At 38.7% G+C, this 24,546-nt stretch overlaps 3 protein-coding genes and 4 pseudogenes across 4 annotated transcripts in view; 5 read left to right on the forward strand and 2 right to left on the reverse strand.

Moving 5' to 3' along the window:
• LOC146495135 (uncharacterized) overlaps positions 1-7,180 on the forward strand; it is a 34,355-nt gene extending 27,175 nt beyond the window's left edge. Inside the window, exon 3 of the mRNA XM_085146793.1 lies at positions 6,184-7,180. Within this exon, the coding sequence (XP_085002919.1) occupies positions 6,184-6,193 (10 nt within the window). The 3' untranslated portion in view covers positions 6,194-7,180. The remainder of the gene's footprint in view (positions 1-6,183) is intronic.
• On the forward strand, positions 1,266-2,811 carry LOC146495140 (coiled-coil domain-containing protein 106-like; annotated as a pseudogene).
• LOC146495141 (uncharacterized) lies at positions 3,846-7,180 on the forward strand (annotated as a pseudogene).
• Positions 7,181-8,036: 856 nt separating this feature from the next.
• Positions 8,037-10,237, reverse strand: LOC146495142 (uncharacterized). Of its 2 annotated transcripts, XM_085146669.1 has the most exons (3): positions 10,219-10,237; positions 9,835-10,035; positions 8,037-9,712 (listed from the first exon to the last, which is right to left on the reverse strand). In XM_085146669.1, the coding sequence occupies exons 2-3, from the start codon at positions 10,009-10,011 to the stop codon at positions 9,119-9,121; spliced, it is 771 nt and encodes a 256-aa protein (XP_085002795.1). In that variant the 5' UTR covers positions 10,012-10,035; positions 10,219-10,237; the 3' UTR covers positions 8,037-9,118. The 2 variants fall into 2 exon arrangements, with proteins under 2 accessions (XP_085002795.1, XP_085002794.1); XM_085146668.1 differs by lacking the exon at positions 10,219-10,237 and having other exon boundaries at positions 9,835-10,212.
• Positions 10,238-12,242: 2,005 nt separating this feature from the next.
• Positions 12,243-15,586, forward strand: LOC146495143 (uncharacterized; annotated as a pseudogene).
• Positions 15,587-17,388: 1,802 nt separating this feature from the next.
• Positions 17,389-18,672, reverse strand: LOC146495144 (uncharacterized). The gene is made up of 3 exons (XM_085146670.1): positions 18,624-18,672; positions 18,241-18,441; positions 17,389-18,118 (listed from the first exon to the last, which is right to left on the reverse strand). The coding sequence occupies exons 2-3, from the start codon at positions 18,415-18,417 to the stop codon at positions 17,570-17,572; spliced, it is 726 nt and encodes a 241-aa protein (XP_085002796.1). The 5' UTR covers positions 18,418-18,441; positions 18,624-18,672; the 3' UTR covers positions 17,389-17,569.
• Positions 18,673-20,619: 1,947 nt separating this feature from the next.
• Positions 20,620-23,823, forward strand: LOC146495145 (uncharacterized; annotated as a pseudogene).
• The last annotated feature ends 723 nt before the right edge of the window (positions 23,824-24,546 follow it).

The following is a 24,546-nucleotide window of genomic DNA, read 5'->3' on the forward strand; positions in this document are numbered from 1 at the left end:
GACATGGTTGTATTTACCTTAATTAAACGAGTCGTCAGTTGCGGTAAACCAGCAAAAAAAACTCGAGCAGCCGAGCCGTAAAAAGTGTAGGGGGGGCGTGTTGCGGTCACGTCCAGCTGGTGTGTGGGCGGGAGCGTTACACAGTCGCTCCACCTCAAGTCACGCAGACTCTGGCTCCAAATTTGCAAGATGGCAGCCTCCACAAGTGGGGTATTTTGGCTTCATTTTTGCACAATGGTAGGAGGCGGGGTCGCGTCGTCCATGTTTTCTACAGTCAATGATCTACCCACTGGATTCATGGTAAAAAAAATGTTCTGGCGCCAAAGGGAGGGGAACAAACTTAATCCAAACACAGAGGAGCTCATATAAACATCTAATCACAGTTAATCTTATTAAGGAAAGTCCCTCCTATCAGAGCGCGTCCACCAGCTGAAGGTCAAGGGGCACGAACAGACACTGAAATCGCTCGTGGAAGTTGCTGCGCCGTGGATGGAGCAGAAGATAAAACTTTGTGTGCCTCTGCGACCTACACAGTCAGCACACGTTCGAAGGGATACAAAAAGCAGAGACTGGATGGGCTAGATTGCACTAAGCTAACGGCGTCAGCAGTTAAACATGACGGTTGAGTAACGTTGTAATGCTAGCTACCTGTCTACCGAGCCATTTGGCTGCTAGCTACGGTGGCTAATTAACATCAGGTAACACTGGAATAGCTCTAATACTATTGATTATTCCAAACGTTTGATATCACTCTGTTGTATATTTTTAGTTTTTATCTTTTGTTTATGTGCATCAATAGATTTATATTAAACACCCCAGTAAGGTAGTACACATAAGGATTATTTGCCTTGTTTTACAAATGTCTAAACCATCATAGGTGGATATATCAAAACTTTTTTACAAAGTGGCTTTTTATAAATTCAAGTTGTAACCATTTTTAATCAATATTTTTCCCCAAGTTTAGATTAGAAATTATTTTATATATGTGTGTATATATATATATATATACACACACACACACACACACACACACTCTCTCTCTCTCTCTCTCTCTCTCTCTCTCTCTCTCTCTCTCTCTCTCTCTCTCTCGATACTTTATTCACATGATGATTTTCTTTAACAAAATCCGCATTCTCTTTAAGCACATAAGCTGACTAAATCGTCAGTTGTGTAATTGAAAAACAGGGGGACTTTGAAGTAGCAGCTACTCTGCACATCTTTGTCACTCAGTGTAATCTGAGTGGTGTCAAATATCTTGTTTCTAAAACCAGCCATTTTCTTGTTTGCATCCTGCAGAGCAACCTAAAGACGAACCATTCAATGATCCTTTTTCATCGAAGGCTTCTGAAAACTCAGATTCATCTTCCGCATCTTCATCTGCATCGTCTGTCCTCCTCATCTTCATCCCCAAAGAAGCGAAAGCACAAATACAAGAAAAAACATTCATGAGCCAAGAAACCCAAGAAGGAGCAGAAGAAGGTCCTGCAGCGTGGTGAGCAAAAGATTTTGGAAGAGAAGATTGTACAGAAGAGGATACTATAAATGTGACATAAAACATAGTATTATGATTTTTATTTTTTCTAAAAACTACTCTGTGTTTGCTACGTCCTATATACATATCTATCTGTCTATGCTTTGAGAATTTGCTTTTCTAATTATTTGCTTTGTTTTCATTTTTAGTTCAAACGCCAAATGATATACAATATGTGATACAAATCCCTCCTCAAGACATTTCCAAAGACGAAGACCATGACCAAAGCTTTTCAGAAGCATGGGCTCGACAGGAACACTGTTTTGTCTACTTCATCAGTTGGGGAGCTTGCTATTGCGGTCCCCAATGTTTACCAGGAGCTACTGTCCAACAGGCCTAGTGGAGAGACGGTACTAGCTTTTGCTAAGCGATGTGAGGCTGCAGTTCAAGGCAGTGATGAAGTAAAAAACAAAATAGAAAGTATGAAGGCCGCTGGTACTTTGCTTCCAATTCAAAGAGGGAAATCTGTCTGAAACCCTAATTTGTTCTAAGTAGTTTTGTTTGTTTTGAGCATATTGAGCTGAAGAAAAGATGTGCAAAACCAACCGTTTTTCAAAGATCTGTTCACGTATGTGTTGTTTCCACACAACTAAGAGATTTACCTGTTAGGTTAGTTTATTTTATTGTTTTTTTATGTTTTGATTTGTATAAACGTGTGTAGAGTAAATAATACAGCTGTGCCGTTTCAGTTAAGGTAATTATAATTTTCCTTTGTCTTATGCCAGTGGCGAAATTAGGAATGGGATTTGTTTCCTTAATGTAGTTTTAGCTATCTTTAAAAGGCTTGTATATAAGTTTAGCAATGTTAAATAACTGTTGGTGCTTTATGCTTTTTATAGTAAGGCCCAATAATACTTACAAATGTTTGTTGGTCATAAATAAATGTTGACATGGTTTAAACTTTACAACAAGGCTCTCTTTTGTGTTTATAAATGTTTAGTAGTCATTAATAAATGGTGTTATGCTTTACACTTTACAATAAGGCTCCCATCTAGCATTTGCACATGTTCATTAGTCATTAATAAATGGGTTTATGCTTTGCACTTTACAATAAGGCTCCTATCTGGCATTTATAAATGTTTATTATTCATTAATAAATGTTTTATAATGGATAACTTGCACAGCTGTGGAGGCACCATCAATGCTGAATGATACTTGCAAGTTTTCTTGTGTTGTATTCACTGGCATCCACAGTGAAGACATCGTGGACAGCGGAGAATCTCCCGGTGGTGGAGCAGACTGGGACAGAGTTCCACTGATGAAAAAAAGTCACGATAGATTTTATAAAAATTAAATAAAAAAAGATTCAGAACAAAAGATTTGTGATCTACACAATCCAAGCTGATCAACGATAAGCCTCAGTATTTTTAATTTAATATATTTTTCATCTGCTTGAATGTTTCCTTGTTCACACAGTGCTCAACCTGCTAGATTTTTGTTTGTTATTAATTTATTTTAAGTGTCTAATCTTATCTTTGAATCAAACATTCATATATATATATATACACTATGTTCATGTATAATAGGATACATATATACTGTCAAACACCACTCTGACTTTCCATTCACGCTCAGCTGAATATTAAAATGGACAAATATGTGTCATCTCTGCATACGCTATGATCATTATAGATGACATGAAATATTAAAACTGAGCTTAATTTCACATAAGCAGTAGTCATATAAATTCATATACTCTTAAACGCAAATGGTGAACGTTTTTCTGCAGAATACGTACTTGTACCTTTTGTGATGTTCGCCAGTATTAGTTGTCTTTGTATTGCGGGTCTAAATAAATAATTAAATAAATCCTCCAGCACTGGTTGTTGTCACCTATTGCTAATGCTTTGACGCTGGAAACCTCTCATACGGTGTAAGAATTTAATTCAACTGTTTATCACAGAAAAAGTGTGACTTGTAGGACACGTAAACCTAACACTAGCGGGGACAATGTTAGCTTAATAGCCAGCCTCAACAGCTGTTGTTAGCTCTGGACAAGTGACTACAACAGCAGCGATGAGCCCCGATGAACGGAGCGGATGGGCTGTACATAAATGGATTCGATCCGGGCGGGATACGGTGGGAAACGACAGACAACTTAAAGACAGGCTAAGTATAAGGATCGCTAAGTCTGCTAAAAACAATCGTAATGCAAGCTGATCAACTTGCAAATACACAATATCAATTTAACCCATTCTGGTACAAAATGACATCATAATAGACTGTCCTTTGAACGTCACGACATTCGGCGATAACGTCACTTGAACTCCTTTGAAGACAGTTCTGGGGGCGGAGTCAGATCCCATAAATATCCCCCAAGTTACATACCTTGAACCCATAGATCGCTATAGTTCTGAACTAGCTACGGTTTCAGTTTCCCTTGCAACACTTTCTCTCATTGAGTAGATCATTTTTCAAACACAGAATAACACGTCATATAAACTAAACTAAATACATTAATTTCAAAATGAGTTCCCTAAGCTACTTTGATATGCAGATGCTCAGAAATGAGATAGAACATTACAAACGAGCTGAAAAAACGTCAGCTTGAGGAAATCCATGAAAAGAATTGTAGGATTTCAAGTCTTGAGGCATCTTTGAAAAAAGAGCAGGGACTGGTTGCAAAAATGAAAGAGGAGTCCAAAGAAATGCAGGTGCTCAAAAATGAAATGGAAAAAGTACAAACAAGCTGAAAAACTTCAGCTTGAGGAAATCGATGAAAAGAATTGTAATATTTCAAATCTTGAGGCATCTTTGAAAAAAGAAACAGGAACTGGTTGCAAAGATGAAAGAGGAGTCCAAAGAAATCCAGGTGCTCAGAAATGATATAGAAAATTACAAACAAGCTGAAAAACTTCAGCTTGAGGAAATTGATGAAAAGAATTCTAAGATTTCAAGTCTTGAGGCATCTTTGAAAGAAGAACAGGAACTGGTTGCTAAGATGACACAGGAATCCAAAGATGAAAAGATGGAAAAAATGGAAAAATGTTTTGCTGGAAACCAAATCCCAGCTAAGTTCCGCAGAGTCACAGAATGTAGATCTCACAAACAAATATGAGGCAAAAATTCGGGCTCTTCGTAATGCAATCAAACACCTTGAAAATAAATGTGCCACTGAAAAAACGATGCGGGACAAGAAAGAAAGAGAGGTGGAATCTCTGGTTGTCCTTAAAATCAAAAATGAGCAAGAAAAACAAGAACTCATGATGAAGCTAAGCAAGATGACTGAGGAAAAAAATGAAAAAAGTTAAAGAACTGCAGAAAACAAAATGAGCAGCTTCAGACTGAGATTCAGAACAATGAGAAGTACATTCATCGTAATGACTTCCTTGAAAGAAGGATAGACGAGCTTCTTACACTACCTGGGGAGGTGTACTGCCGTCAACAGAAAGTTAAAAGTGTGGAAGAAGAAAAAGAGAAACTACAGGCTGAACTTAAAAAGTGTCAAAGACAAAATGAGGAGTATAAAGCGGGAAAGCACTGCGCAATAGACGAGAAAAACAAACTGACAAAGAAAAATGATGAGCTGAAAGTACGTCTTAGGGAGAAGGAATGTAACAACATAACGTTGAGGAAAGAGTTAAAAGTCAAAGTCCTGGAATCTGAAAGTCAGATAAAGGAGCTGGCAAGGCAACGTTTTACTATCGACCGCCTGGAAAAATGCCTTAAGGTTAAAACTAAGCAAATAATTATATTTGCAAATGAGACACAGGAATCTGGGAAGAAAATTTCATCCCAGGAAAATAAGATAGCCCGTCTGAAAACTGCTCTTAGCAAAGCAGAAAACGATCTGGAACTGGAGATAAAGAGAAGTGAAAATCTTAGGTCTGATAAAGTGCTCCTTTCTGAGACAAAGTTCTGCATTGAGAACAAACTCTATACAGCTAGAGACACTATAAAGACACTTCAGAATAAAATCAAAGAAAAGGCTCAAGAACTCCAAGAGACAAACGTAGACCTTGCCAATGCTAAGACCAGCTATAATGCTGTAAAGGCTGAGCTGGACATTATCAAACTGCAGCAGGCCAGAACTAAAGAAAGAACACGAGAAACAGCTTAGCTCTGCAAATTGACAACCTCTTCACAGTGAAGTCAAGTTGACGCAAACTGTGGAGCATAAAGAAGAGGTTGAGAAAGCTCTGACAAAGTCCAAGTACACAATATTGAGGCTTAAGCAAGTAATAGAAGAACTGGAAACTGACATTGGCATTCAACAAGAAAAGAATGCAGTACAGAAAAAAGAAAATGACGATCTGCTGCAACAGCTGAAGGGAATTTATGACACGCTCGGCCACACTGGTGCAAGTCGAGAAAAAAGCCTCCCCAGAGCAGCAAAGAAAGGATGGGGATGAAAAATAGACTGAAAAAGGTGAGATTTGACCTGAGCAATGTGGAATACTATTCCATCCAAAGACGACAATGAGCTGAAAGAACAACTGAGCGAAATTAGAGACCTTAAGGGTAAAATGGGTAACAAGCTTACCACATATGACAGTAAGCTAAAGCAGTGCGTGGCCTTCTACCTATTTCCACTAGGGCCTGGTCTAAAACTGTAGAAAATTCAAACAAGCAGTCTGAGTCTAGAAGCTCACTCAAACTCAAGTCCACTGTTACTCCCAAGGCAGAAGAAGAAAGGTTTCATCCCCATCCACCTGTACGTAATTCCCAGTCAACTCTACGTAGAGTACACAATCCTGGTGCAAAAATAGTCAATCGCCGGCCTTCAGCCAAACCCAAACACATCTAAAAAACAAAGAAATAATCAGCTTTTAAGCTGGTTAAAACATATCTATTTTTTTGTTTCCAAAGTCAAAATAAATCACAAAGAGACAATATTACAAAACAAATTTAATACCCGCCCATCCTGAAGGTATATTACATCCGTAAACCAGGAGAGGCTGTATTTGCTATAACATCATAAATGTAAGACAATAAGGACATCTCTGCTGAAGGTTTCTTCCTGTTAAAAGGGAGTTTTTAGGGATGTGACTTTGCAATATTATATTATACATTATAATTTAATAAAGGTTTCAAATTGGCACAAATGTAAGACAATAAGGACATCTCTGCATGTGTGAGGAAGTGACATGCATTTCATCTATGTCGCTTCATCGCCCCCAACCGGTCGAGGTAGATGGCCGCCCCTCACTGAGCCTGGTTCTACTGAAGGTTTCTTCCTGTTAAAAGGGAGTTTTTCCTTCCCACTGTCGCCAAGTGCTTGCTCATAGGGGATCTTCGGATTGTTGGGTTTTCTCTGCATTATTGTAGGGATGTTACCTTGAAATATTATTATAATATAATATAATTATTATAATATAATAAAGATTTAAAATAGGCACAAATGTAAGAAAATAATGAGATCTCTGCATGTGTGAAGAGGTGACATGCATTTCATCTATGTCGTTTCATCACCCCCAACCGGTCGAGGTAGATGGCCGCCCCTCACTGAGCCTGGTTCTACTGAAGGTTTCTTCCTGTTAAAAGGGAGGTTTTCCTTCCCACTGTCGCCAAGTGCTTGCTCATAGGGGATCTTCGGATTGTTGGGTTTTCTCTGCATTATTGTAGGGATGTTACCTTGAAATATTATATTATATATTATAATATAATAAAGGTTTAAAATTGGCACAAATAAAATTGATGTGAACTGAATTTTTCTTTTGATGTGTACAAGTGGTTGTATTTGAGTACTTTTGATCTGCTTTTATTCACTACTACGCACACACTGGCTTCAAAAACACAAATGATGCCAGTCCCCATGAAAAGGGAATTTTGGCTTCATTTTTGTACAGTGGCAGGAAGTGGAGTGAGGTTATTAAAATAGGCTATTCTCAGCTATTTTTAAAGCTACATTTTAGTTAGTTTTTAGTTAGCAAACCTTTAGTGACTGTGGCCAAATACATATTTCATTTTTTAAAGTAAACACATTTTCAGTCATTCGCAGTCAGACATTGAGGAAAAGCACATGTTCGGTAGCTAATCCGTGTATTTACCATGACTAACGAAATATCTCTGCTGAAGTCACTGAGATGGTTTATATGAGAAATAGAAATGTTACTGGCCTGATCAGTCACTAGGCAATGTTGCCGTTACTGTACCTTTATGAGTTACACAGTCAGAGCAACATGCTGGACTCTTCTTTAGCTCCTCTGCAGAGCCCATTATTAAATATGTGCAAACAGCAGCATGTTTTGGCTCCCTCCACACATGGTCAAGGTCAAGTTTATTGATCGAGCACATTTCCAACAGCCCATGCTGCACAACTTGCTTTACAAACTAGAATGCAACTAAAACAAGTAAAATGCACAACAATGACGCAATAAAATGTAAATTAATAATAACACTAAAATAAAATAGAATGCATTTAAATTACTTATTGGCAGCAGACGTGACGCAGTTTCATCTGAAGATGAATCAATGAAAGGATTGAAAAATGTTCTCACAGTTTTCTTCAGTCGCAAACTGTCTTTAATATCAGCTCCAGTTTCTAGCAGATATCTCATTTCTTGATAACACAGCTGATACATACTCCAATGTTTAATGCAAGCAAAAACGTTTTGAATGCTTCTCAGAGGAGATCAAAGCACTCATAACACTGGTGTTAATTTTCAACACATTATCGGTCTTTACCACAGTAAAATCAGGTAGCTGTCATTCAATGCCAACATCAGCCTACCTGACAGAGCCAAACTAAACTAAGCTTTTCCCATCAACTTCCATCAGACATTATAGTTTATCCAAGCAAAATTTTAATTAAAAAATAACAGCATCTATGAAAGTACATGAATTATTGATTAAGCTATTTGAAAATGGTGAAAGACCAGTCTGATAAAAAGCTGAAAAGATGCTGACACCGTTGTATTTCACGTTAGAATGAATGAAACAAAACTGTAATGCCTGAAAGAAATGTACAGTGGATTTCTCATTTGACTATAAAATATAAATGACTTTTGCCGGAGGGACTGAATAGCCAAATTCAATATAAAGATCTACGGTTCCATCACGTTTGGCAGCAAATATCTCATTTATCAGTCCATAGTGGAAATAAATAAGCATTCAACCTCTGATTTGACATTTTATTACTGTCTTAACAAAAACTGCAGTCAGAAAACATGAAATTCTGCAAAAGAACGATACAAGCTGAACTCATTTTGGTTTGAAGTGAGTCAGATACCATTCATTCACTGACTCCATTTCGAATTTGCCATTTCCCAATTCAGTAGAGAGCTCTGACTTGAATCATGTGTGGAAGGAACAAAGTACAACTCTGAGCAGCACCGTACAGCACGCAGAGACAGTGTGCATCTCTATCGCTGCTGCAGGTATGAAGCTGTGAGGATCACTGACCAGAATGCATCACTTTAACAAACTGATGAAACCAGCTGTAACACAGGACTTGTTGTTTTGTTTTGTTTTTAATGCAGTCCAGCAAATGCGTTCTAGGAACAAAGAGTCAGCTGATTCATTTGCTACAATATAAGAGGTATTAGCAGTTCACCCTCCTTCTTAGCGTATGGCACAGTTTTTAAAAGTAGAGGCAAAGTTTCTGTTTAATGCTGTGAAAGCTCTGCCACACTCAGCTGTTATCCATCAGTGTTTAGCAGCCCGACTGGGCTTTTTAACAGTCTTCACTTTTACAGAGTTTTTGTATAGTAGCAGTCTCTCTGTGGTGTGAGGTGGCAAGCGGTTCCTTTTTGCTTTCACAATGCACGCAGCCATCGGACTGAAACGGTCAAAACCTCCAGATGTGGCGGGCACCGCCAGCAGCTTCTTGGCGAGGCCTTGGAGCTTCGGGAATCGAGAAGCACATTTCCAGTACTGAAGAGTAGAGTTGCTTTCCCACAGCGGTTCAGACAGGTACACGTCGAACTCTGACATCTTTAGAGTCTTTGCAGGCGGCTGAAGGAAGTTGAAGATGGACTTCCTCTTGAGGTCGTTTTCACTGATTTCAGGACAGTTGTTGTCTGAGCTGCCAGCACAAGTGTCCATCACGGCATCTGTCTGGCTTTCTTCTTTCACATCGTGCTCCAGCCCACTGCCTGTCTGATCTTTCTCTGCCTCAACAGTAGGAAAAGTTGAGGCTTCCATGTTTTCTAATGTGGACTCAACAATGCTGCGAGCCTCAGATTTTGACGGAGGTGTTAGGAAATCATTCTGTTCATCCTGGTTGTCATCAGAAAACGGCTGCAAAAAAAAAATGGTCGTTTTAAATGTAGACACATTTTTTTTCTTTATCTACTCAACACGCATATTCAACTAAATATCAATCTACAGGAGTCCGCTATGCTTCTGGCCTAATTTGGTACCTGCAGTTTGATCCTAGGATCCAGCACAGCAGCTAGTATCATGTCCTTCTGGTGAATCACTGGCTGGAAGTGTGTGTAGAGGCCTGTGCGCAGGGCCTTGCAGAAGTGGGTGTAGTTGGTGACACAATTCTCCAAGGTTTTATCAAGTCCAATGAGGGACGGTATGATGAGAGACATAGTCACACCATTTCCCTGCAGGACCTCCGATAGATAAGACACAAACATGTCTTCTATTAAAGACCCCGTTCACATTTCTTCTTAGCCTGATTATGGGATTACTGAACAAAAGGTTACACATGTAGATTTGGAAATTTCATTATAGATGTTGAAGATGCCTGGTGTAATTATTGCACACATCAGGTTTTTATTAACTTGCTCTGTTACCTGTAAAGCCTCCTCAAAGGGCTAAGAAGACCTAGAATGTCAATCACTTGTTCCCTCATAACCATGACCAGCGGTGGGGTGCTGGCTGTGTCACTAGCTCCAGACAGACTCCTGGACCATTCGCCATAATGATAGCATCATGGAGTTCCAACGACAGTTGCTAGAGGAAGGGCACAAAGACACATTGTACTCCTTCATCAAAACCTAATTTAAAAGAGAAAAAGGGCAAAAATAATCTTGTTAAAAGAGCTCAGGTCTGCATCTTTTCTGTAAAAAATTTGCCACATTACACTAAATAATGTAAGCAAGAGGAAATGTCTCTTAAATTCTGTTTTTCCTCCCTCGCAATGTAAATGAATATATTGAAACCCAGCTTTAAATACACTTGGAAATAACATTTAAATCCTTTAGTCTCATACCTCGCTCCAGTAGGGGGCTGCTCAGAATCATTCATACCAGAGTAACCTGAGAGGATAATATATATTTAAGCTGAAATGCTAGAAGTGTGACAACATATCATCTCTTTAAACTGAAGCATTGTATTCCTTTTTGAAAAATACAAATTTGATGTCAGCAACATAAAAGTTTGAGACATGCAACAAAAGACAGGAGAAGCTCTGCAATGGTAAAATTAAGCCCCAATTCGAATTATGTTATTTAAAAAAAGTATCTGGCAGCAGTCCCAACTTACCTGAGCCTGAACTCACAGATGGTGATACCTAGGCTAAAAGGGAGATGGACAATCTGGGTTTATCAAAGCACACTTCAAAAGCAAAGCAATTGTAATTGTACAAGGGTGCACTCCTGCTCGTGACATGGATAACTTGCACAGCTGTGGAGGCACCATCAATGCTGAATGATATTTGCAAGTTTTCTTGTGTTGTATTCACTGGCATCCACAGTGAAGACATCGTGACAGCGGAGAATCTCCCGGTGGTGGAGCAGACTGGGACAGAGTTCCACTGATGAAAAAGAGTCACGATGGATTTTATAAAAATTAAATAAAAAAAGATTCAGACCAAAAGATTTGTGATCTACACAATCCAAGCTGATCAACGATAAGCTCAGTATTTTTAATTTAATATATTTTTCATCTGCTTGAATGTTTCCTGGCTCACACAGTGCGCACCTGCTGATTTTTGTTTGTTATTAATTTATTTTGAATGTCTAATCTTATCTTTGAATCGAACATTCATACATATATACACTATGTTCATTATAATAAGATACATATATACTGTCAAACACCACTCTGACATTCCATTCATGCTCAGCTGAATATTAAAATGGACAAATATGAGGCATATTTGTCCATTTTAATATTCATCTCTGCATACGCTATGATCATTATAGAATGACATGAAATATTAAAACTGAGCTTAATTTTCAACATAAGCAGTAGTCATATAAATTCATATACTCTTAAACGCAAATGGTGAACGTTTTTCTGCAGAATACGTACTTGTACCTTTTGTGATGTTCGCCAGTATTAGTTGTCTTTGTATTGCGGGTCTAAATAAATAATTAAATAAATCCTCCAGCACTGGTTGTTGTCACCTATTGCTAATGCTTTGACGCTGGAAACCTCTCATACGGTGTAAGAATTTAATTCAACTGTTTATCACAGAAAAAGTGTGACTTGTAGGACACGTAAACCTAACACTAGCGGGATAATGTTAGCTTAATAGCCAGCTCAACAGCTGTTGTTAGCTCTGGACAAGTGACTACAACAGCAGCGATGAGCCCCGATGAACGGAGCGGATGGGCTGTACATAAATGGATCGATCCGGGCGGGATACGGTGGGAAACGACAGACAACTTAAAGACAGGCTAAGTATAAGGATCGCTAAAGTCTGCTAAAAAACAATCGTAATGCAAGCTGATCAAACTTGCAAATACACAATATCAAATTTAACCCATTCTGGTACAAAATGACATCATAATAGACTGTCCTTTGAACGTCACGACATTCGGCGATAACGTCACTTGAACTCCTTTGAAGACAGTTCTGGGGGCGAGTCAGATCCCATAAATATCCCCCAAGTACATACCTTGAACCCATAGATCGCTATAGTTCTGAACTAGCTACGGTTTCAGTTTCCCTTGCAACACTTTCTCTCATTGAGTAGATCATTTTTCAAACACAGAATAACACGTCATATAAACTAAACTAAATACATTAATTTCAAAATGAGTTCCCTAAGCTACTTTGATATGCAGATGCTCAGAAATGAGATAGAACATTACAAACGAGCTGAAAAACGTCAGCTTGAGGAAATCCATGAAAAGAATTGTAGGATTTCAAGTCTTGAGGCATCTTTGAAAAAAGAGCAGGGACTGGTTGCAAAAATGAAAGAGGAGTCCAAAGAAATGCAGGTGCTCAAAAATGAAATGGAAAAGTACAAACAAGCTGAAAAACTTCAGCTTGAGGAAATCGATGAAAAGAATTGTAATATTTCAAATCTTGAGGCATCTTTGAAAAAAGAACAGGAACTGGTTGCAAAGATGAAAGAGGAGTCCAAAGAAATCCAGGTGCTCAGAAATGATATAGAAAATTACAAACAAGCTGAAAAACTTCAGCTTGAGGAAATTGATGAAAAGAATTCTAAGATTTCAAGTCTTGAGGCATCTTTGAAAGAAGAACAGGAACTGGTTGCTAAGATGACACAGGAATCCAAAGATGAAAAGATGGAAAAAATGGAAAATGTTTTGCTGGAAACCAAATCCCAGCTAAGTTCCGCAGAGTCACAGAATGTAGATCTCACAAACAAATATGAGGCAAAAATTCGGGCTCTTCGTAATGCAATCAAACACCTTGAAAATAAATGTGCCACTGAAAAAACGATGCGGGACAAGAAAGAAAGAGAGGTGGAATCTCTGGTTGTCCTTAAATAAAAAATGAGCAAGAAAAACAAGAACTCATGATGAAGCTAAGCAAGATGACTGAGGAAAAAAATGAAAAAGTTAAAGAACTGCAGAAACAAAATGAGCAGCTTCAGACTGAGATTCAGAACAATGAGAAGTACATTCATCGTAATGACTTCCTTGAAAGAAGGATAGACGAGCTTCTTACACTACCTGGGGAGGTGTACTGCCGTCAACAGAAAGTTAAAAGTGTGGAAGAAGAAAAAGAGAAACTACAGGCTGAACTTAAAAAGTGTCAAAGACAAAATGAGGAGTATAAAGCGGGAAAGCACTGCGCAATAGACGAGAAAAAAACAACTGACAAAGAAAAATGATGAGCTGAAAGTACGTCTTAGGGAGAAGGAATGTAACAACATAACGTTGAGGAAAGAGTTAAAAGTCAAAGTCCTGGAATCTGAAAGTCAGATAAAGGAGCTGGCAAGGCAACGTTTTACTATCGACCGCCTGGAAAAATGCCTTAAGGTTAAAACTAAGCAAATAATTATATTTGAAAATGAGATGCAGGAATCTGGGAAGAAAATTTCATCCCAGGAAAATAAGATAGCCCGTCTGAAAACTGCTCTTAGCAAAGCAGAAAACGATCTGGAACTGGAGATAAAGAGAAGTGAAAATCTTAGGTCTGATAAAGTGCTCCTTTCTGAGACAAAGTTCTGCATTGAGAACAAACTCTATACAGCTAGAGACACTATAAAGACACTTCAGAATAAAATCAAAGAAAAGGCTCAAGAACTCCAAGAGACAAACGTAGACCTTGCCAATGCTAAGACCAGCTATAATGCTGTAAAGGCTGAGCTGGACATTATCAAACTGCAGCAGGCAGAACTAAAGAAAGAACACGAGAAACAGCTTAGCTCTGCAAATGACAACCTCTTCACAGTGAAGTCAAAGTTGACGCAAACTGTGGAGCATAAAGAAGAGGTTGAGAAAGCTCTGACAAAGTCCAAATACGCAGTATTGAGGCTTAAGCAAGTAATAGAAGAACTGGAAACTGACATTGGCATTCAACAAGAAAAGAATGCAGTACAGAAAAAAGAAAATGACGATCTGCTGCAACAGCTGAAGGGAATTTATGACACGCTCGGCCACACTGTGCAAGTCGAGAAAAAGCCTCCCCAGAGCAGCAAAGAAAGGATGGGGATGAAAAATAGACTGGAAAAAGGTGAGATTTGACCTGAGCAATGTGGAATACTTTCCATCCAAAGACGACAATGAGCTGAAAGAACAACTGAGCGAAATTAGAGACCTTAAGGGTAAAATGGGTAACAAGCTTACCACATATGACAGTAAGCTAAAAGCAGTGCGTGGCCTTCTACCTCCTATTTCCACTAGGGCCTGGTCTAAAACTGTAGAAAATTCAAACAAGCAGTCTGAGTCTAGAAGCTCACTCAAACTCAAGTCCACTGTTACTCCCAAGGCAGAAGAAGAAAGGGTTTCATCCCCATCCACCTGTACGTAATTCCCAGTCAACTCTACGTAGAGTACACAATCCTGGTGCAAAAATAGTCAATCGCCGGCCTTCAGCCAAACCCAAACACATCTAAAAAACAAAGAAATAATCAGCTTTTAAGCTGGTTAAAACATATCTATTTTTTTGTTTCCAAAGTCAAAATAAATCACAAAGAGACAATATTACAAAACAAATTTAATACCCGCCCATCCTGAAGGTATATTACATCCGTAAACCAGGAGAGGCTGTATTTGCTATAACATCATAAATGTAAGACAATAAGGACATCTCTGCTGAAGGTTTCTTCCTGTTAAAAGGGAGTTTTTAGGGATGTGACTTTGCAATATTATATTATACATTATAATTTAATAAAGGTTTCAAATTGGCACAAATGTAAGACAATAAGGACATCTCTGCATGTGTGAGGAAGTGACATGCATTTCATCTATGTCGCTTCATCGCCCCCAACCGGTCGAGGTAGATGGCCGCCCCTCACTGAGCCTGGTTCTACTGAAGGTTTCTTCCTGTTAAAAGGGAGTTTTTCCTTCCCACTGTCGCCAAGTGCTTGCTCATAGGGGATCTTCGGATTGTTGGGTTTTCTCTGCATTATTGTAGGGATGTTACCTTGAAATATTATTATAATATAATATAATTATTATAATATAATAAAGATTTAAAATAGGCACAAATGTAAGAAAATAATGAGATCTCTGCATGTGTGAAGAGGTGACATGCATTTCATCTATGTCGTTTCATCACCCCCAACCGGTCGAGGTAGATGGCCGCCCCTCACTGAGCCTGGTTCTACTGAAGGTTTCTTCCTGTTAAAAGGGAGGTTTTCCTTCCCACTGTCGCCAAGTGCTTGCTCATAGGGGATCTTCGGATTGTTGGGTTTTCTCTGCATTATTGTAGGGATGTTACCTTGAAATATTATATTATATATTATAATATAATAAAGGTTTAAAATTGGCACAAATAAAATTGATGTGAACTGAATTTTTCTTTTGATGTGTACAAGTGGTTGTATTTGAGTACTTTTGATCTGCTTTTATTCACTACTACGCACACACTGGCTTCAAAAACACAAAGTGATGCCAGTCCCCATGAAAAGGGAATTTTGGCTTCATTTTTGTACAGTGGCAGGAAGTGGAGTGAGGTTATTAAAATAGGCTGTTCTCAGCTATTTTTAAAGCTACATTTTAGTTAGTTTTTAGTTAGCAAACCTTTAGTGACTGTGGCCAAATACATATTTCATTTTTAAAGTAAACACATTTTCAGTCATTCGCAGTCAGACATTGAGGAAAAGCACATGTTCGGTAGCTAATCCGTGTATTTACCATGACTAACGAAATATCTCTGCTGAAGTCACTGAGATGGTTTATATGAGAAATAGAAATGTTACTGGCCTGATCAGTCACTAGGCAATGTTGCCGTTACTGTACCTTTATGAGTTACACAGTCAGAGCAACATGCTGGACTCTTCTTTAGCTCCTCTGCAGAGCCCATTATTAAATATGTGCAAACAGCAGCATGTTTTTGGCTCCCTCCACACATGGTCAAGGTCAAGTTTATTGATCGAGCACATTTCCAACAGCCCATGCTGCACAACTTGCTTTACAAACTAGAATGCAACTAAAACAAGTAAAATGCACAACAATGACGCAATAAAATGTAAATTAATAATAACACTAAAATAAAATAGAATGCATTTAAATTACTTATTGGCAGCAGACGTGACGCAGTTTCATCTGAAGATGAATCAATGAAAGGATTGAAAAATGTTCTCACAGTTTTCTTCAGTCGCAAACTGTCTTTAATATCAGCTCCAGTTTCTAGCAGATATCTCATTTTCTTGATAACACAGCTGATACATACTCCAATGTTTAATGCAAGCAAAAACGTTTTGAATGCTTCTCAGAGGAGATCAAAGCACTCATAACACTGGTGTTAATTTTCAACACATTATCGGTCTTTACCACAGTAAAATCAGGTAGCTGTCATTCAATGCCAACATCAGCCTACCTGACAAAGCCAAACTAAACTAAGCTTTTCCCATCAACTTCCATCAGACATTATAGTTTATCCAAGCAAAATTTTAATTAAAAAATAACAGCATCTATGAAAGTACATGAATTATTGATTAAGCTATTTGAAAATGGTGAAAGACCAGTCTGATAAAAAGCTGAAAAGATGCTGACACCGTTGTATTTCACGTTAGAATGAATGAAACAAAACTGTAATGCCTGAAAGAAATGTACAGTGGATTTCTCATTTGACTATAAAATATAAATGACTTTTGCCGGAGGGACTGAATAGCCAAATTCAATATAAAGATCTACGGTTCCATCACGTTTGGCAGCAAATATCTCATTTATCAGTCCATAGTGGAAATAAATAAGCATTCAACCTCTGATTTGACATTTTATTACTGTCTTAACAAAAACTGCAGTCAGAAAACATGAAATTCTGCAAAAGAACGATACAAGCTGAACTCATTTTGGTTTGAAGTGAGTCAGATACCATTCATTCACTGACTCCATTTCGAATTTGCCATTTCCCAATTCAGTAGAGAGCTCTGACTTGAATCATGTGTGGAAGGAACAAAGTACAACTCTGAGCAGCACCGTACAGCACGCAGAGACAGTGTGCATCTCTATCGCTGCTGCAGGTATGAAGCTGTGAGGATCACTGACCAGAATGCATCACTTTAACAAACTGATGAAACCAGCTGTAACACAGGACTTGTTTTTTTGTTTTGTTTTTAATGCAGTCCAGCAAATGCGTCTAGGAACAAAGAGTCAGCTGATTCATTTGCTACAATATACGAGGTATTAGCAGTTCACCCTCCTTCTTAGCGTATGGCACAGTTTTTAAAAGTAGAGGCAAAGTTTCTGTTTAATGCTGTGAAAGCTCTGCCACACTCAGCTGTTATCCATCAGTGTTTAGCAGCCCGACTGGGCTTTTTAACAGTCTTCACTTTTACAGAGTTTTTGTATAGTAGCAGTCTCTCTGTGGTGTGAGGTGGCAAGCGGTTCCTTTTGCTTTCACAATGCACGCAGCCATCGGACTGAAACGGTCAAAACCTCCAGATGTGGCGGGCACCGCCAGCAGCTTCTTGGCGAGGCCTTGGAGCTTCGGGAATCGAGAAGCACATTTCCAGTACTGAAGAGTAGAGTTGCTTTCCCACAGCGGTTCAGACAGGTACACGTCGAACTCTGACATCTTTAGAGTCTTTGCAGGCGGCTGAAGGAAGTTGAAGATGGACTTCCTCTTGAGGTTGTTTTCACTGATTTCAGGACAGTTGTTGTCTGAGCTGCCAGCACAAGTGTCCATCACGGCATCTGTCTGGCTTTCTTCTTTCACATCGTGCTCCAGCCCACTGCCTGTCTGATCTTTCTCTGCCTCAACAGTAGGAAAAGTTGAGGCTTCCATGTTTTCTAATGTGGACTCAACAATGCTGCGAGCCTCAGATTTTGACGGAGGTGTTAGGAAATCATTCTGTTCATCCTGGTTGTCATCAGAAAACGGCTGCAAAAAAAAAATGGTTGCTTTAAATGTAGACACATTTTTTTCCTTTATCTACTCAACACGCATATTCAACTAAATATCAATCTACAGGAGTCCGCTATGCTTCTGGCCTAATTTGGTACCTGCAGTTTGATCCTAGGATCCAGCACAGCAGCTAGTATCATGTCCTTCTGGTGAATCACTGGCTGGAAGTGTGTGTAGAGGCCTGTGCGCAGGGCCTTGCAGAAGTGGGTGTAGTTGGTGACACAATTCTCCAAGGTTTTATCAAGTCCAATGAGGGACGGTATGATGAGAGACATAGTCACACCATTTCCCTGCAGGACCTACAATAAATAAGACACAAACATGTCTTCTATTAAAGACCCCGTTCACATTTCTTCTTAGCCTGATTATGGGATTACTGAACAAAAGGTTACACATGTAGATTTGGAAATTTCATTATAGATGTTGAAGATGCCTGGTGTAATTATTGCACACATCGGTTTTTATTAACTTGCTCTGTTACCTGTAAAGCCTCCTCAAAGGGCTCAAGAAGACCTAGAATGTCAATCACTTGTTCCTCATAACATGACCAGCGGTGGGGTGCTGGCTGTGTCACTAGCTCCAGACAGACGACTGGACCATTCGCCATAATGATAGCATCATGGAGTTCCAACGACAGTTGCTAGAGGAAGGGCACAAAGACACATTGTACTCCTTCATCAAAACCTAATTTAAAAGAGAAAAAGGGCAAAATAATCTTGTTAAAAGCTCAGGTCTGCATCTTTCTGTAAAAAATTTGCCACATTACACTAAATAATGTAAGCAAGAGGAAACGTCTCTTAAATTCTGTTTTTCCTCCTCGCAATGTAAATGATATATTGAAACCCAGCTTTAAATACACTTGGAAATAACATTTAAATCCTTTAGTCTCATACCTCGCTCCAGTAGGGGCTGCTCAGAATCATTCATACCAGAGTAACCTGAGAGGATAATATATATTTAAGCTGAAATGCTAGAAGTGTGACAACATATCATCTCTTTAAACTGAAGCATTGTATTCCTTTTTGAAAAATACAAATTTGATGTCAGCAACATAAAAGTTTGAGACATGCAACAAAAGACAGGAGAACTCTGCAATGGTAAAATTAAGCCCCAATTCGAATTATGTTATTTAAAAAAAAGTATCTGGCAGCAGTCCCAACTTACCTGAGCCTGAACTCACAGATGGCGTGATACCTAGGCTAAAAGGGAGATGGACAATCTGGGTTTATCAAAGCACACTTCAAAGCAACATTGTAATTGTACAAGGGTGCACTCCTGCTCGTGACATGGATACTTGCACAGCTGTGGAGGCACCATCAATGCTGAATGATATTTGCAAGTTTTCTTGTGTTGTATTCACTGGCATCCACAGTGAAGACATCGTAGACAGCGGAGAATCTCCCGGTGGTGGAGCAGACTGGGACAGAGTTCCACTGATGAAAAGATCACGATGGATTTTATAAAAATTAAATAAAAAAAGGTTCAGACCAAAAGATTTGTGATCTACACAATCCAAGCTGATCAACGATAAGCTCAGTATTTTTAATTTAATATATTTTTCATCTGCTCGAATGTTTCCTGGCTCACACAGTGCGCACCTGCTAGATTTTTGTTTGTTATTAATTTATTTTGAATGTCTAATCTTATCTTTGAATCGAACATTCATACATATATACACTATGTTCATTATAATAAGATACATATATACTGTCAAACACCACTCTGACATTCCATTCATGCTCAGCTGAATATTAAAATGGACAAATATGAGGCATATTTGTCCATTTTAATATTCATCTCTGCATACGCTATGATCATTATAGAATGACATGAAATATTAAAACTGAGCTTAATTTTCAACATAAGCAGTAGTCATATAAATTCATATACTCTTAAACGCAAATGGTGAACGTTTTTCTGCAGAATACGTACTTGTACCTTTTGTGATGTTCGCCAGTATTAGTTGTCTTTGTATTGCGGGTCTAAATAATAATTAAATAAATCCTCCAGCACTGGTTGTTGTCACCTATTGCTAATGCTTTGACGCTGGAAACCTCTCATACGGTGTAAGAATTTAATTCAACTGTTTATCACAGAAAAAGTGTGACTTGTAGGACACGTAAACCTAACACTAGCGGGCATAATGTTAGCTTAATAGCCAGCTCAACAGCTGTTGTTAGCTCTGGACAAGTGACTACAACAGCAGCGATGAGCCCCGATGAACGGAGCGGATGGGCTGTACATAAATGGATCGATCCGGGCGGGATACGGTGGGAAACGACAGACAACTTAAAGACAGGCTAAGTATAAGGATCGCTAAAGTCTGCTAAAAAACAATCGTAATGCAAGCTGATCAAACTTGCAAATACACAATATCAAATTTAACCCATTCTGGTACAAAATGACATCATAATAGACTGTCCTTTGAACGTCACGACATTCGGCGATAACGTCACTTGAACTCCTTTGAAGACAGTTCTGGGGCGGAGTCAGATCCCATAAATATCCCCCAAGTACATACCTTGAACCCATAGATCGCTATAGTTCTGAACTAGCTACGGTTTCAGTTTCCCTTGCAACACTTTCTCTCATTGAGTAGATCATTTTTCAAACACAGAATAACACGTCATATAAACTAAACTAAATACATTAATTTCAAAATGAGTTCCCTAAGCTACTTTGATATGCAGATGCTCAGAAATGAGATAGAACATTACAAACGAGCTGAAAAACGTCAGCTTGAGGAAATCCATGAAAAGAATTGTAGGATTTCAAGTCTTGAGGCATCTTTGAAAAAAGAGCAGGGACTGGTTGCAAAAATGAAAGAGGAGTCCAAAGAAATGCAGGTGCTCAAAAATGAAATGGAAAAGTACAAACAAGCTGAAAAACTTCAGCTTGAGGAAATCGATGAAAAGAATTGTAATATTTCAAGTCTTGAGGCATCTTTGAAAGAAGAACAGGAACTGGTTGCTAAGATGACACAGGAATCCAAAGATGAAAAGATGGAAAAAATGGAAAATGTTTTGCTGGAAACCAAACCCCAGCTAAGTTCCGCAGAGTCACAGAATGTAGATCTCACAAACAAATATGAGGCAAAAATTCGGGCTCTTCGTAATGCAATCAAACACCTTGAAAATAAATGTGCCACTGAAAAAACGATGCGGGACAAGAAAGAAAGAGAGGTGGAATCTCTGGTTGTCCTTAAAATAAAAAATGAGCAAGAAAAACAAGAACTCATGATGAAGCTAAGCAAGATGACTGAGGAAAAAAATGAAAAAGTTAAAGAACTGCAGAAACAAAATGAGCAGCTTCAGACTGAGATTCAGAACAATGAGAAGTACATTCATCGTAATGACTTCCTTGAAAGAAGGATAGACGAGCTTCTTACACTACCTGGGGAGGTGTACTGCCGTCAACAGAAAGTTAAAAGTGTGGAAGAAGAAAAAGAGAAACTACAGGCTGAACTTAAAAAGTGTCAAAGACAAAATGAGGAGTATAAAGCGGGAAAGCACTGCGCAATAGACGAGAAAAACAAACTGACAAAGAAAAATGATGAGCTGAAAGTACGTCTTAGGGAGAAGGAATGTAACAACATAACGTTGAGGAAAGAGTTAAAAGTCAAAGTCCTGGAATCTGAAAGTCAGATAAAGGAGCTGGCAAGGCAACGTTTTACTATCGACCGCCTGGAAAAATGCCTTAAGGTTAAAACTAAGCAAATAATTATATTTGAAAATGAGACGCAGGAATCTGGGAAAAAATTTCATCCCAGGAAAATAAGATAGCCCGTCTGAAAACTGCTCTTAGCAAAGCAGAAAACGATCTGGAACTGGAGATAAGAGAAGTGAAAATCTTAGGTCTGATAAAGTGCTCCTTTCTGAGACAAAGTTCTGCATTGAGAACAAACTCTATACAGCTAGAGACACTATAAAGACACTTCAGAATAAAATCAAAGAAAAGGCTCAAGAACTCCAAGAGACAAACGTAGACCTTGCCAATGCTAAGACCAGCTATAATGCTGTAAAGGCTGAGCTGGACATTATCAAACTGCAGCAGGCAGAACTAAAGAAAGAACACGAGAAACAGCTTAGCTCTGCAAATGACAACCTCTTCACAGTGAAGTCAAAGTTGACGCAAACTGTGGAGCATAAAGAAGAGGTTGAGAAAGCTCTGACAAAGTCCAAATACGCAGTATTGAGGCTTAAGCAAGTAATAGAAGAACTGGAAACTGACATTGGCATTCAACAAGAAAAGAATGCAGTACAGAAAAAAGAAAATGACGATCTGCTGCAACAGCTGAAGGGAATTTATGACACGCTCGGCCACACTGTGCAAGTCGAGAAAAAAGCCTCCCCAGAGCAGCAAAGAAAGGATGGGGATGAAATAATAGACTGGAAAAAGGTGAGATTTGACCTGAGCAATGTGGAATACTTTCCATCCAAAGACGACAATGAGCTGAAAGAACAACTGAGCGAAATTAGAGACCTTAAGGGTAAAATGGGTAACAAGCTTACCACATATGACAGTAAGCTAAAAGCAGTGCGTGGCCTTCTACCTCCTATTTCCACTAGGGCCTGGTCTAAAACTGTAGAAAATTCAAACAAGCAGTCTGAGTCTAGAAGCTCACTCAAACTCAAGTCCACTGTTACTCCCAAGGCAGAAGAAGAAAGGTTTCATCCCCATCCACCTGTACGTAATTCCCAGTCAACTCTACGTAGAGTACACAATCCTGGTGCAAAAATAGTCAATCGCCGGCCTTCAGCCAAACCCAAACACATCTAAAAAACAAAGAAATAATCAGCTTTTAAGCTGGTTAAAACATATCTATTTTTTTGTTTCCAAAGTCAAAATAAATCACAAAGAGACAATATTAGAAAACAAATTTAATACCCGCCCATCCTGAAGGTATATTACATCCGTAAACCAGGAGAGGCTGTATTTGCTATAACATCATAAATGTAAGACAATAAGGACATCTCTGCTGAAGGTTTCTTCCTGTTAAAAGGGAGTTTTTAGGGATGTGACTTTGCAATATTATATTATACATTATAATTTAATAAAGGTTTCAAATTGGCACAAATGTAAGACAATAAGGACATCTCTGCATGTGTGAGGAAGTGACATGCATTTCATCTATGTCGCTTCATCGCCCCCAACCGGTCGAGGTAGATGGCCGCCCCTCACTGAGCCTGGTTCTACTGAAGGTTTCTTCCTGTTAAAAGGGAGTTTTTCCTTCCCACTGTCGCCAAGTGCTTGCTCATAGGGGATCTTCGGATTGTTGGGTTTTCTCTGCATTATTGTAGGGATGTTACCTTGAAATATTATTATAATATAATATAATTATTATAATATAATAAAGATTTAAAATAGGCACAAATGTAAGAAAATAATGAGATCTCTGCATGTGTGAAGAGGTGACATGCATTTCATCTATGTCGTTTCATCACCCCCAACCGGTCGAGGTAGATGGCCGCCCCTCACTGAGCCTGGTTCTACTGAAGGTTTCTTCCTGTTAAAAGGGAGGTTTTCCTTCCCACTGTCGCCAAGTGCTTGCTCATAGGGGATCTTCGGATTGTTGGGTTTTCTCTGCATTATTGTAGGGATGTTACCTTGAAATATTATATTATATATTATAATATAATAAAGGTTTAAAATTGGCACAAATAAAATTGATGTGAACTGAATTTTTCTTTTGATGTGTACAAGTCGTTGTATTTGAGTACTTTTGATCTGCTTTTATTCACTACTACGCACACACTGGCTTCAAAAACACAAAGTGATGCCAGTCCCCATGAAAAGGGAATTTTGGCTTCATTTTTGTACAGTGGCAGGAAGTGGAGTGAGGTTATTAAAATAGGCTATTCTCAGCTATTTTTAAAGCTACATTTTAGTTAGTTTTTAGTTAGCAAACCTTTAGTGACTGTGGCCAAATACATATTTCATTTTTTAAAGTAAACACATTTTCAGTCATTCGCAGTCAGACATTGAGGAAAAGCACATGTTCGGTAGCTAATCCGTGTATTTACCATGACTAACGAAATATCTCTGCTGAAGTCACTGAGATGGTTTATATGAGAAACAGAAATGTTACTGGCCTGATCAGTCACTAGGCAATGTTGCCGTTACTGTACCTTTATGAGTTACACAGTCAGAGCAACATGCTGGACTCTTCTTTAGCTCCTCTGCAGAGCCCATTATTAAATATGTGCAAACAGCAGCATGTTTTGTGGCTCCCTCCACACATGGTCAAGGTCAAGTTTATTGATCGAGCACATTTCCAACAGCCCATGCTGCACAACTTGCTTTACAAACTAGAATGCAACTAAAACAAGTAAAATGCACAACAATGACGCAATAAAATGTAAATTAATAATAACACTAAAATAAAATAGAATGCATTTAAATTA

This window comes from Neolamprologus multifasciatus, chromosome 20 (assembly GCF_963576455.1).
Source record: "Neolamprologus multifasciatus chromosome 20, fNeoMul1.2, whole genome shotgun sequence".
Taxonomy (NCBI): Eukaryota; Metazoa; Chordata; class Actinopteri; order Cichliformes; family Cichlidae; genus Neolamprologus; species Neolamprologus multifasciatus.